This window comes from Balaenoptera borealis (genome assembly GCF_965194805.1).
Source record: "Balaenoptera borealis genome assembly, chromosome: 3".
Lineage (NCBI taxonomy): Eukaryota > Metazoa > Chordata > Mammalia > Artiodactyla > Balaenopteridae > Balaenoptera > Balaenoptera borealis.
The window spans coordinates 92,809,178-92,821,329 of record NC_138866.1 but is presented as its reverse complement, the minus strand read 5'-3'; the positions used below and the strand labels follow the sequence as shown (position 1 = coordinate 92,821,329).

At 36.1% G+C, this 12,152-nt stretch overlaps 1 protein-coding gene across 8 annotated transcripts in view; it reads left to right on the top strand.

Moving 5' to 3' along the window:
* GABPB1 (GA binding protein transcription factor subunit beta 1) overlaps window positions 1-10,072 on the top strand; it is a gene marked incomplete at its 5' end in the record, with an annotated part of 68,491 nt that extends 58,419 nt beyond the window's left edge. For 6 of the 8 annotated variants that reach the window (XM_082387969.1, XM_082387973.1, XM_082387968.1 and 3 more), the window contains 2 exons: window positions 3,457-3,572; window positions 8,555-10,072. In XM_082387969.1, coding sequence (XP_082244095.1) covers window positions 3,457-3,572; window positions 8,555-8,707 — 269 coding nt within the window. In that variant the 3' untranslated portion in view covers window positions 8,708-10,072. Of the gene's footprint in view, window positions 1-3,456; window positions 3,592-8,554 lie in introns of all 8 variants that reach the window. The other 2 variants (XM_082387975.1, XM_082387974.1) reach the window with 1 other exon arrangement.
* Between the last annotated feature and the right edge of the window lie 2,080 nt (window positions 10,073-12,152).

Genomic DNA, 12,152 nt, shown 5'->3' with positions numbered 1-12,152 from the left:
TTGCTTAGGCTACTGTTAAAATTAGCTTGCTTTCTCTGAGTGTATACTAGGTAGAAAGGAATTGCCCCAAAGTATTCTGGTTGGAAAATGAGCTTAAATAAGTAATTCAAAATCAGTATTGGACAGCACTTTCCTAGGCCATTTAATACAAATCAGATATCATACGGGCTTTTAAAAACACCATGTGAAAAAAAGCTACTTAAAAAGAAGTTGGGGGCTTCCCTGGTGGCGCAGTGGTTGAGAGTCTGCCTGCCAATGCAGGGGACACGGGTTCGAGCCCTGGTCTGGGAAGATCCCACATGGCGCGGAGCAGCTGGGCCCGTGAGCCACAACTGCTGAGCCTGTGCGTCTGGAGCCTGTGCCCCGCAACGGGAGGGGCCGCGATAGTGAGAGGCCCGCGCACCGCGATGAAGAGTGGCCCCCCGCACCGCGATGAAGAGTGGCTTCCACTTGCCGCAACTAGAGAAAGCCCTTGCACGAAACGAACACCCAACACAGCTAAAAATAAATAAATAAATAAATAAATAGAGTAGCTATTAATTTAAAAAAAAAAAAAAGTTGGACTTAGGAGTTATCGTAGGAACAGTGACAACTTTTAGCAACTTTGTTGATAATTGTCCCAATTTTTTCCTTTTGAGTAATAAGAGAGTAGTAATAAGATAGATGAAACATAAGCCCCAGTTTCATGTTTAGTGAAACTAAAAGACTGAGAAAACCACAAAATTCCATACTTTAAGTGCTTGCCAAAAACATCTTAAGCTCTAAGCCAGGGCAGTAGAACCCTCAGGGAAACCCCCAGTCGTGCATCAAGAAAAGGGGTTGAGCTCAGAAATCAGCAATAAATATACACTTCCAGTAAGACAGGGCCCAATCTGAGTAGGAAGTACTGCAAGGAGGATTAAGATAGACTAGAGCATGAAAGCTGGAGGAAGCAGAAAGAGAAGGTGCAGAAAGTTCCTATCTGAACAAGCATCACCCTGTACCCAGTACTCTATACACCCCCAACCCCCACCAAAAAAAGTATGTGCACACATAACCTTTTAGAAAATGACTAGGATTGCAGAGACCAAGCCTCTTCATGGCCTGTGAAGGAATTAGGGAAGGGAAGGGCTGGAGGTAGAAGTTCTCCTAAACCAGGTTTGGTTTAGAGTGATAGTGGAGGTATGGCCCTGCAGAGAGACCAGGTCTCAAGGAACGATTTTGTTGCCATAGCAGTGGAGGAAGAAACCCTTGACCTGTGAAGCCTAGGAGGCTTTTCTCACCACTATGCAGAAATCTTCTGCTGGTGGTCCAAGATTTGGAGCAAGCCCAGGTACTTTTCACAAAACTTTAAAGAACTAATTCTAATTATATAGAAAAGAAGAAACTTTCAAAGTATTTGTTTTAAGCAGATATAACATTGTTTCCAAAACCTGACATTATACACACAGTCTAATCTCATTGATGAACAAATGGAAAGAAACATGTTTTTGGATAGGATGACTCACTATTTTAAAGCTTTCAATTCTTCCTGAGTTAATCGATAAATGTAATGTGATAGGAAAAAAAGACTGTATTAGTTTGCTAGGGCTGCCATAGCAAACTACCACAGACTGGGTGACTTAACAGAAGTTTATCTTCTCACAGTGCTGGAAGGTGGAAGTCCAAGATCAAGGTGTTGGCAGGTTTGGTTTCTTCTGAGGCCTTTCTCCTTGGCTTGCAAATGGCTGCCTTCTTGCTGTGTCCTGATATAGTCATCCCTCAGTCTGTGTGTGTTTTCTGCGACCTAACCTCTTATAAGGACACCAGTCATATTGGATTAGGACCCACTTAAGTGACCTCATTTTGGACTTCCCTGGTGGCGCAGTGGTTAAGAATCTGCCTGCCAATGCAGGGGACATGGGTTCGAGCCCTGGTCGGGGAAGATCCCACATGCCACGGAGCAACTAAGCCCGTGCACCAAAACTACTGAGCCTGTGCTCTAGAGCCCACGAGCCACAACTACCAAAGCCTGCATGCCTAGAGCCCATGCTCTGCAGCAAGAGAAGCCACCGCAATGAGAAGCCTGTGCACTGCAACGAAGAGTAGCCCCACTCGCCACAGCTAGAGAAAGTCTATGCACAGCAACAAAGACCCAACGCAGCCAAAAATAAAACCAAAATCTCATTTTACCTTTTTAACCTTTTTAAAGGCCCTATCTCCAAATACGTTTTGAGGTACTGGGGGTTAGAACTTAACAACATTTAAATTTTGAGGGGGACACAATTCAAGCCATAACAAAGACCAATAGGTCTTTTTCTGGAATTAGCCAAACAGATTCTGAAGTTTATTTTGATGGAGGAGGAGGGAAGAAGAATAAGGATAACTGGAAAAGAAGAGCAATGAGAGGAACCTACTGAATATTAAAATAAACTTTTAAAGCTTTCATAATTTAAAAATTATAACTGGCAAATGAATATATAGACTATGTAGATAGTTCAGTGAAACAGATATAATTCTCAGCTCTTCTTGAGTGAATTTATAAGTGTAGTGTAATATGGTATGAGTTAAAAGAAATACTTTAATTCTCAATATTTCTAATGTTTTTAATTACATTGTACTAAATAAATGATAGTTTTACTATTTTTTATTTGTTTACATTTATAAATGACAGTAGGAGAGTTTTTAATGTTTTGACAACATTAAAGACTGTAGGACAGTTGCAATTTTTCCCATTGATGATTAAGATTGTTTTGCATAGTTTTAGCTTGCACAGTCATGTTTATGTTCCCGCACTGGTATGCAAAGCAAGGACAGCCTCTCGCTCTCTGTATATTTACATTTATGTAAAGAGATACTAAAAATTGGGACAGTCTAACAACCCAGTGGAAAAACAAGCAAAGTTTATAAACAGACATTGTTCATAATGGTGTATCCTCACAGTGGAATATAATGCAGCTAAATGAAAGAAAGCTCTCTATGTGTTGGTGAAAGATACCCTAGATATATGGAGTGAAAAAAGCAGACACAGAACGATGTATCTAATCTTATGTATGTTTGAATATATGTTTTGTATGTATGCTACCTTTTGTGTAAGAGAGAGAAAAAGGAGAATGTATATTCATGTTTGTTTTTACATAAATGAACACAAGAACAATGTATAAGCAACCAGTAAAAGTATCTGTTTTAGCAAGTGTGAAGTCAGACCTCTCAAACTATGCTTGTTAAGTATTATTTTGATTTTGAGCCAATGAATGTATTATGTATAAAATTAAAAAAAATAAGTAGGTACCTTAAACAATAAGTAGTTTTCAATAAATAGACAAGAAGTTGAAGACAAATATGGACATTTCTCATAAAAAAGCAAATCAGTGTTTTGAAATTATTGTTTTTGGAATATATTTATTTTAGATGAGTTGCATCAACAATCTCAAGACTAGTTTTAATTCTTCTAAACCTATCTGTAAATGAAGTAATGTGTATGTTTTTTCATTTTAGTATTAACAGTACCAGCAACAGACATTGCTGAAGAAACTGTTATAAGTGAAGAACCACCAGCCAAGAGACAATGTATTGAAATAATTGAAAACCGGGTGGAGTCTGCAGAAATAGAAGTAAGGAGTCTTTTACCCGGTGTGTTTTGCTGCAGTCATCCAAAATAAATTCCATTTGTTTTTCTTTCTTTTTTTTTTTTTTGTCTTTTATATTTATTACTGACAGTATTGTTTTGATATAGAATGAGTACTTTTTTGTCTAATTTTTTTGCCTTATACATATAGCAAGCCTTCAATAAATAAATATTGAATGAATGAATGAATGAGTAAAGAATTTGTTTGTAACAAAGTCTGTCATCATGGTAACATTGGAATGTCTTTTGTTCTTGTACTGCATCCTTTATTTTCTATTAAATTTACATACATCATTCTCCCAAGTCACTAAAGGGAATGTCACTATATATTGACTAAAAAAATTTTTTTCTTTCAAAAGTGAAGGGCGAATGCCTATTTGGGCTGGAAGATCCTCTTAAAGAATGTTGAAGTTTGTCAGCTGAGTTATTTTGTAAAAAGCCATAGGTAACTGCTTATTTCACTCAAGTCCCTTAAGGAAATTAAATTTAGACTAACTGTTGTTAGGATTCACCTTCTTTTCCCTCTGCCAAACTAGTTTGTAATTGTAAACTAGTTTGTAAGTGTAACCAAACCATAGTTATTACCTCACAGATTTTTTTCTCACATGACTGTAAATAAAGTTATGTTTTCCAAAGTTGATATTAACTTATATCAAATGAAAATAAGATCATTCTTGAATAACTCTGAAAGAGCAACTGCAGTGTAAAGAAAAGAATATTGGACTTGAAATTAAATGAGCTGGATTTGAATCCCACCTCTTGCCCCTCCCTATTAGCTTTGAGGCAAGTTATCTTACCTTTCTGAGTTCCTGTTTTATTTTCTCCCAAATTGGAATTTAAGATAACAATACCTGTATTTTGGGGTTTTTATGAGAGTTGAAAAAGTCAGCATACTAATTATATACACATTCATAATATCTAATATGTGTGAATAGTAAATGTTGGTGAATATTTAGGAATTCTTTGTTATCATAGAAAAGAGAGGATTTAAAAAAATGCCACCTAAAGGCAACGTAATTCTGACTGAGGACTATTAGAAAATATCCTTGCCCAAATTCGTTTACATATAAGATTGGTGCATCTTTGGCCACAATCTCAAAGGACATATTATTGAGTTAAGAAGAATTTGATTCATGGTTTAACCAGAATGTTTGATAAAGTTGTGACTTTAATTATTGAGGGTGAGTTGTTTCATTTCTTCAGAATTTAAGGTGATATTCAGTACACTGAAGTTTTTATAAACTAACCATTTATTTCATTGAATGGTATCAGTATACTTATTATTTAAAAATCTTTAATGTCTTTTACTGATAAATCAGTTGATCTTTTTTTCTGGCATATAAGGTGAGAAAGATTTTGTCATGTACTTTGCTTTAACTATTTAATAAAACATTTTTAAATTACTTGAATTTTTATTGAACATAAACTGACCCAATTCAACATTTCTTTTAATTGAAGTATAGTGGATTTATGTCAATTCAACATTTTCAAAATAATGAATGTGCAGGCTGTACCTTTATTTACCTAACAACCAGTGAGAATTGCTGTTTTCATCAAAGATCAACCTAATTCCATTCTTACAGTCTTTCAGAGACCGAGGAGAATAATCGCAAGTAACAAGAAAGTATGAATTGAGGTATATAAATTAACTAGAACCAAGGAGATTAGAACTTCAGGGAGATGGAATTTTAGCTTGATATAAAGAACTTCACGAGTTAGTTTTGGCTTAATTTTAGTAATTAGAGCTTTCTGGTAATGGAAGTCTTATTCTCCGTCACTGGAAATGTTCAAGCCAAAGTTGCACAATGTTAGAGCTATTACAGAGAGACTTTGAAGCCTACAGTGAGTAGAGATGATAGAGGTGGGCAGGGGATACAGAATGAAGAGAGACCTCCAATGTTTTCTAAAACCAGGTAATCATTTCCTTATAGTACATAAGTAGTTCTTTTGATTTTATTTTCCGAGGTGACCAATAGAGTTATCTTGGGGGTATACTTTTATATTCCTTTCTAAGTGATTGCTTAGCCATTAACCCAAAAAGTTTCTGTAAAGCAGTGCTATTCAACTGGAGCAATTTTGACCCCAGGGGACATTTGGCAATGTCTGGATACATTTCTGGTTGTCACAATGAGGGACATGCCACTGACATTTAGTGGATAGAGGCTGGGGATGTTGCTAAACCCTATACACATCCTACAATGTGTGTTTTGCCGCTCGGTTCTGCAGTTGTAGTAGGAAAGCAGCCACGGGCAATTTGGAAATGAGTGGGTATGGTTGTATTTCAGTAAAACTTTATAAAAACAGGATCATATTTGACCCATGGCAGTTAGAAAATGGACAGCTCAATGGACAAGTAGAGAGCTCATACACCCTGCCTAGTTTCTCTCTTTTTAAAAAGAACATTTAATGGTTAAGAATATGAGTCTGGAAGCAGATTTAGGTTTGAATGATAATTTTCTGAGTGTCATTGGTCAAGTTATTTAGCCTTTCAAGGCTTGGCTTCCCCATCAGTAAAAAGGGGAAAATAATAGCACCTACATTATCAGAGTGTTGTAAGGTTTAAATGAGAATGCATGTGAAGGAGTAGTACAGTGGTGAGCATATAGTAAATGCTCAGTAACTGTTAGTTGTATTATTATTATCTTCTAAAATTTATATTGCGGTATGGTAGAAGATAAATCACTTTAATGATGTTTTTTTGCTTTATAATAGCTAAAGTAAAATAAATTTGAATATTAGAAAATTACATATAAAACTGTGAAAAGATAATTGCTAATAGCTGAAGCAGAATTCAAGAATCTTGTTTGGAAATAAAAAAGCAAACTCAAAGTCTTTCTTTGTTCTGTTATTCTTTTGCCTAATGTAATCATAATATATTGCTTGGGCTTGGAGTTGAAGTGTAAGATATCTTCCTTACTGCTTTCATCTTCTGAAATAATTGTGAATCTCTTGCTGTTTCTGAATGTGAATAAATAGGTAATACTAGAGGATACCTTAGAGTTAATCTCTTCTAACATTTCCAACCAAATCAGGGCAAGTTTTTATCCATATTCAAAACTTTGGCTGCCAAAGAATCTTATTTCTTAGTACATGTAAAAGTGTAAAACACTTATGCATGGCTGTGAGTGCTCCTGCCAGAGGTAGGGGTCTAGCTCCCACCCTTCCACTGGTGCCCAAAGTCCTGCGTAGTTCACTGCCAGGGACTGGTGTCAGTTGCTTACGTGAGGCTGGCATCTTGCCTGAAGTAAGGAGAAAAGGGTAGCTGGGTAGGGCTTAGGCATTTCTTCTACTTGTACATTTTGTGTAATTGGAAGATTTGGAGACTACTTGTATAATCAATCACTCCCACATTTGGTGGACCCATGGGAAAAAGAAATGTTACATCTAGCTTCATTCCCAGTGTGGGGAAGGCAGTGGGATCACAGGAAGGCAGGAGTATTATACATGTTCCTCCTTGTGGACCATGTGAATAGTGGAGGGTAGGGAATCTTTTGGTGTTCACAATGGACAAGGGTCTAGGAGGCAGTGGAAGAGACCACAGTGTCCTCTTGCCTAGCAAGCTGCTTACCCCTCGCCTTTACCTTCAGTTCTCTCTTTTAAGTGTCTTGTCCAGTGTGAACCTGGCCTCTTTTTGTCATTAGTAGTCCTACCCTCAGCCCCCACCCCAAGCAGAAGGCCTGGGCTTCTGTAATGAGGTTGAGCTTGGACCTGGGCAAGTTGAGTTTTTGTCCGTGTGCTTACTAGTGGTAAGGGAAAGGAATCTTTGAAGTGTTTTCCCTTAGGCAACTGTATAGGGGCAGAGTGAGGAGAGGAGAAAGAATACCACTTACACTGCACCAGGTTTGTGTTTTTCCTCTCAATTTATTCAGGAATTTAATACATATATTTTACAGCATATAATATAATGAATCACAGTAGAGAAATTAGTATTTCATTGGTTTGTAAAATGGTATAATTTAGGAAACACTAATCTAGACCAGCACTCTTCACTTTAAAGATGAGGAATCTTGCTTGCTATCATAGGGAAAGATAGTTTTATTTATTTTTTTTTTTATAAAAATTTATTTATTTATTTATTTATGGCTGCGTTGGGTCTTCGTTGCTGCGTGCGAGCTTTCTCTAGTTGCGGCGAGCGGTGGCTACTCGTGGCAGTGCGAGGGCGTCCCATTGCGGTGGCTTCTCTTGTTGTGGAGTGCAGGCTCTAGGCGCGCGGGCTTCAGTAGTTGTGGCACAAGGGCTTCAGTAGTTGTGGGCACTAGAGCGCAGGCTCGGTAGTTGTGGTGCACGGGCTTAGTTGCTCCGCAGCATGTGGGATCTTCCTGGACCAGGGCTCGAACCCGTGTCCCCTGCATTGGCAGGCGGATTCTTAACCACTGTGCCACCACGGAAGTCCCGGGAAAGATAGTTTTAAAAGCAGTAATATTAGAACCTCATAACCCTGACTCCTTATTGTGTTACCATGAGAAAGCTACATTGTCTCTGAGCATCATTTTCCTTATCTGTAAAATGGGCATAATATCTATCTTAGAGACTTGTTATTGGAAATCACCTTGTTTATATATATAATGGGTGCTCAATAAATATTAATTTTTTTATAATTAGTAGCTTTTTAACATCACAGATAAAGATGTGAGAGGTATGGTGGTATATTTCCTTGTTAAAGTTCTTCACTAGTTTTTGTAGTATGTATAAAAGTACAGGTACCCAATTTGGGTTCATTATGTTAGTCTTATTTCTAATTAGAAAATAATTTCCTTGAGGTCAGAAACTAATCTGTATCTCTTAGTGTGGAGCTCGAAATTAGGGCTTTAATTATAAGGGAATTGGTGAAAAAGGCAAGATGTCTCAGAAATACCAATACGTGGCTACTTTTAGCTCCTACAGATTTTTTTATTTGAAAGGTGCATGCTTGTATGTGTTATTGTATTTGTGCAACAATTGAAAAAAAAAACTTTTTTTTTAAATTAGGAGAGAGAAGCTCTTCAGAAACAGCTGGATGAAGCTAATCGAGAAGCACAAAAATATCGACAGCAACTTCTAAAGAAAGAACAGGAAGCAGAGGCCTACAGACAGAAATTAGAAGCTATGACTCGTCTTCAGACTAATAAAGAAGCTGTTTAATTGAAATGAACATATAGTTTGAGTTTACTTTTGGTCAAGAAAGAATACAGTCTTGAACTGTACACAGTAAGTTGCAGTCATGGGAAGACAGGATAATAAAAGAGACTGCAGCTTGATAATTGGACTTAAGCCATGAGCTCTGAATTCTTGTAACATAAAACTTTACTTTAGAAGTTGTGAAATGTATTTAAAACTGAATTCTGTAAATAGTTTTTTTTGTTTTTTACAGTTCCAAATGAGTTGATAAAGATTGTTGAAGAGATCCCAAAACACAATAAGCCACTGTTTTTTGTGAATTCTTTTTGATTTTAGTACAGACCTTAATTTCTCAGAAACAGAACAGTTTTAAGGGTGATCGTTGTTGATTAGACCAAATGTTGTGTAATAATTATGTGGTGGACTGATGCTGGAATTAACTCTTGTAGGTATAAACTTCTATATGAAGAGAAGATTTCTCCCAGGAAATCTTGTACAGCTTTAAGTTGTCTCAGATTCTCTGAAAACAATTTTTAGAAAGCAAATTTTTATATTTGTTCAATTTCAGCTATACCCAAGTAGATTTACATGTATATGAAGCAAATATTTTTAAAACTTTCTGTTTGTACATATTCTGCATGTTTTATAATTTCAAAATGCATCACTTGCATAGGTATTTTCCCCACAAAGATGATGTAAGTTACTAGGAAAGAAAGAAACCCTTTTATTCTATAGGTCGTTGAAACTAAGTAAGCTAGCAGCTGGTTTTATTGGAACGACAATGTTCTTGGAAGGAGCAGCTTACAAGATACCTTGAATTTGCAAACTGCAAAATCTATGCTTTTTTGAAAATTTCATAGTGGGGACGTGAAACTATTCTGTGCCTTCCATCATGATTTCCACATGAAAGCACTTTAAGGCACTGGATTTTAAGATAATGTTTTTGGAAAACTCAAAGCATATGGGTTTCTGAAATATTTCGTGGACTCATTCCCCCCCACCCAGGAAATTATTCTTATGGAAAAAAATTGCTTTTGTATGTAGAACAGGAACTTTTTGTACTACGGTGATGCTACAGATATGTCTAACATAGCTTTTACTTTCCCTGTGAAAGCTGTATGTCTGTGCTGTGACTGGCTCTCATCACAATATTGTTCAATTCCACAATGTATGGACATTAAACTCTGACATAGTGTTCCTTCTTTTTTGTAAACATAACTTCAAGTCCTTTTTCTTGTTTTATTTTTTAATGTTTTATTGCTTTATGAAATGTTTAACCCTAAGACCCTTCTAGATTACCTATACTGTATAAAGAAGCAATTACCCTTAAAACTGTACTCTGTCCTACTTTTCTATTTTACAATTAAATATCTTTTCCACATATGTTCAGTGTAGACTTATATTTTGACCACATTTTATTCACATGTTAAAAAGTTTGTTCTGTGTATTACGGCCATATTCCACCGTATGAAAATATTATAAATTCTTCACACTGTGTCTTTAAAGTATCTAAAACTGGGTTTTACAAATGCCAAGTCATATTTTCAGTTGCGTGAAGCTGCTCTTCTATGTCTGTTTTTTAGCACGTTAGTGCGTTTATGGGTTTGTTATGTTAGGAAGGGCACCCTAACGTATGCAGTGTCAGAGTGGAGCAGGGGCAGTGTGTTAACCCCACTGTATAGTTTTGCTTCCGAGACCAGATTGGCCCTGAAGATCCTTGAGAAAGTGTTGGAAACTAGCTTCTGAAAGTGAATTTAATGCCTTCTTTGATTTCTAGTCTTTTGTTCTGCTAGAAACTTTACCTGGTGCCAGAAAGAATTTTGATCTATAATAACATTTGCCATAGATGGGAGAAAGTAATTGATACTTAAGAGGAATAAGTGTATGATAGTATCAGGTAGATATTGAAATGTCTTTGGGGGAAGTCTACGTTTTTCAGAATCTGTTATGTTGGACTTGTTTAATTCCTTAATCATCTACACCTGACTCACTGTACTATGAAATCAGAACTTAAACAAGAATTTATAACTAAAAAAAGCATTTGCTTTTTCTTTTCTCTTTCTCTTTTTAGCTTCTGTTTTGAGGTGGACTGGGAAAGCTTTGCATTCTACTTATTCTCAATGATGTTATGGGCAGAAGATTAAAAGAACTGACAGAATAAAATAATAATAAAAGTTTTCAGAACTCCACACTTAATGTGTTTCCAGTACATAATGATGGATTCATAGTTAAAGGTCATCAGGTTGCCACATTTGATGGCTAATTATTTCTACTTATGTGTGAACAAACACCTTCTTTATTTTATTTTTTTTAGAAAAAAGTCCACACTTTCCTTTATTTCAATATTTGTGTGGTAAAGAAAGATGCATGGGGATATTAATTTTTGTATTGGGTTAAGGATGTTTCTGTTTGTATATTCATGAAGGGAATGAGATATTGATTTTAAATGAACAAACACCTTCTTGAGCAGCCCTTCTCAACCAGGGTTCTGCAAGAGAATCAAGCTCTAATGCCCTAAATGTTAGGGCTTAATGAATTAATTCCTTGTAATGAATTAGTTTCTGTTCCGTGCATCTGGAATAGTACTGGTTATGTACTGTCTACACACTGAGTTCATTAGATGTCTTGATTGCCTAATTACTTGTTTAAGATTTTAAAACTTCACTGTGTACAGTCGCTAGAACTCTGGGGTTACAAATTCTAGGTTGGGTCTGTGATGATTCAGAAAGCCTCATCTGACGACTGGTATCTGCAGAGACTGTGCTTCTCAACTAATTTTCATTTATTGTTACTTTATTTATGTCTCAGTTACTTCCCCAAAGGGCTTGTGATGTCATTTATTTTTACTGGCTTTTAGAAGTTATTTTTTTATGTCAATCTTTCCTGATATCAACAGCAGGTAGTTTTTCTTTTACTCTACCACCGGATTACTTTATTTGTTTATGATGGTGGAGGGTTGGGAGTTGGAGAGCTTTCTTCTGTGACGTTCAAAATAACAGCTAGAGAGAGAAGGAAATAAATGTGAAATATATAATTTGGACTCTACTTGTTTTTAACAAAAAGGTCTGTATACAAAATGTTTATCCAAAACATATTGCTAATGAAAATCTATGCCAGTATGTTTCTTCAACATGGTCATTTATGATATTATTTATTGAAAATCAGAAGAAACCCTTGCCCATAACAGGAACTGATGAGTTGATAGACATATTCATGGATGCTTTATGCTGATATGACTAATTTTTTGTATTACTTGTACAAAGTTTCTTCCAGATGAAATCTATAAAGTTTCTTTGTGTCTTAATACCTGAAAGATGTTGAGAACTGACAAAATGTATCAAGAAGAAGACCCTTTTCAGATAAAAATCACAAAACAATTGTAGGAACCTTTATATCCATATGGATGGGTTCCCAAGGCATTAGGACTCAGGCTTATAGAGCAAATAGACAAAAAAAATTTCTATTCACC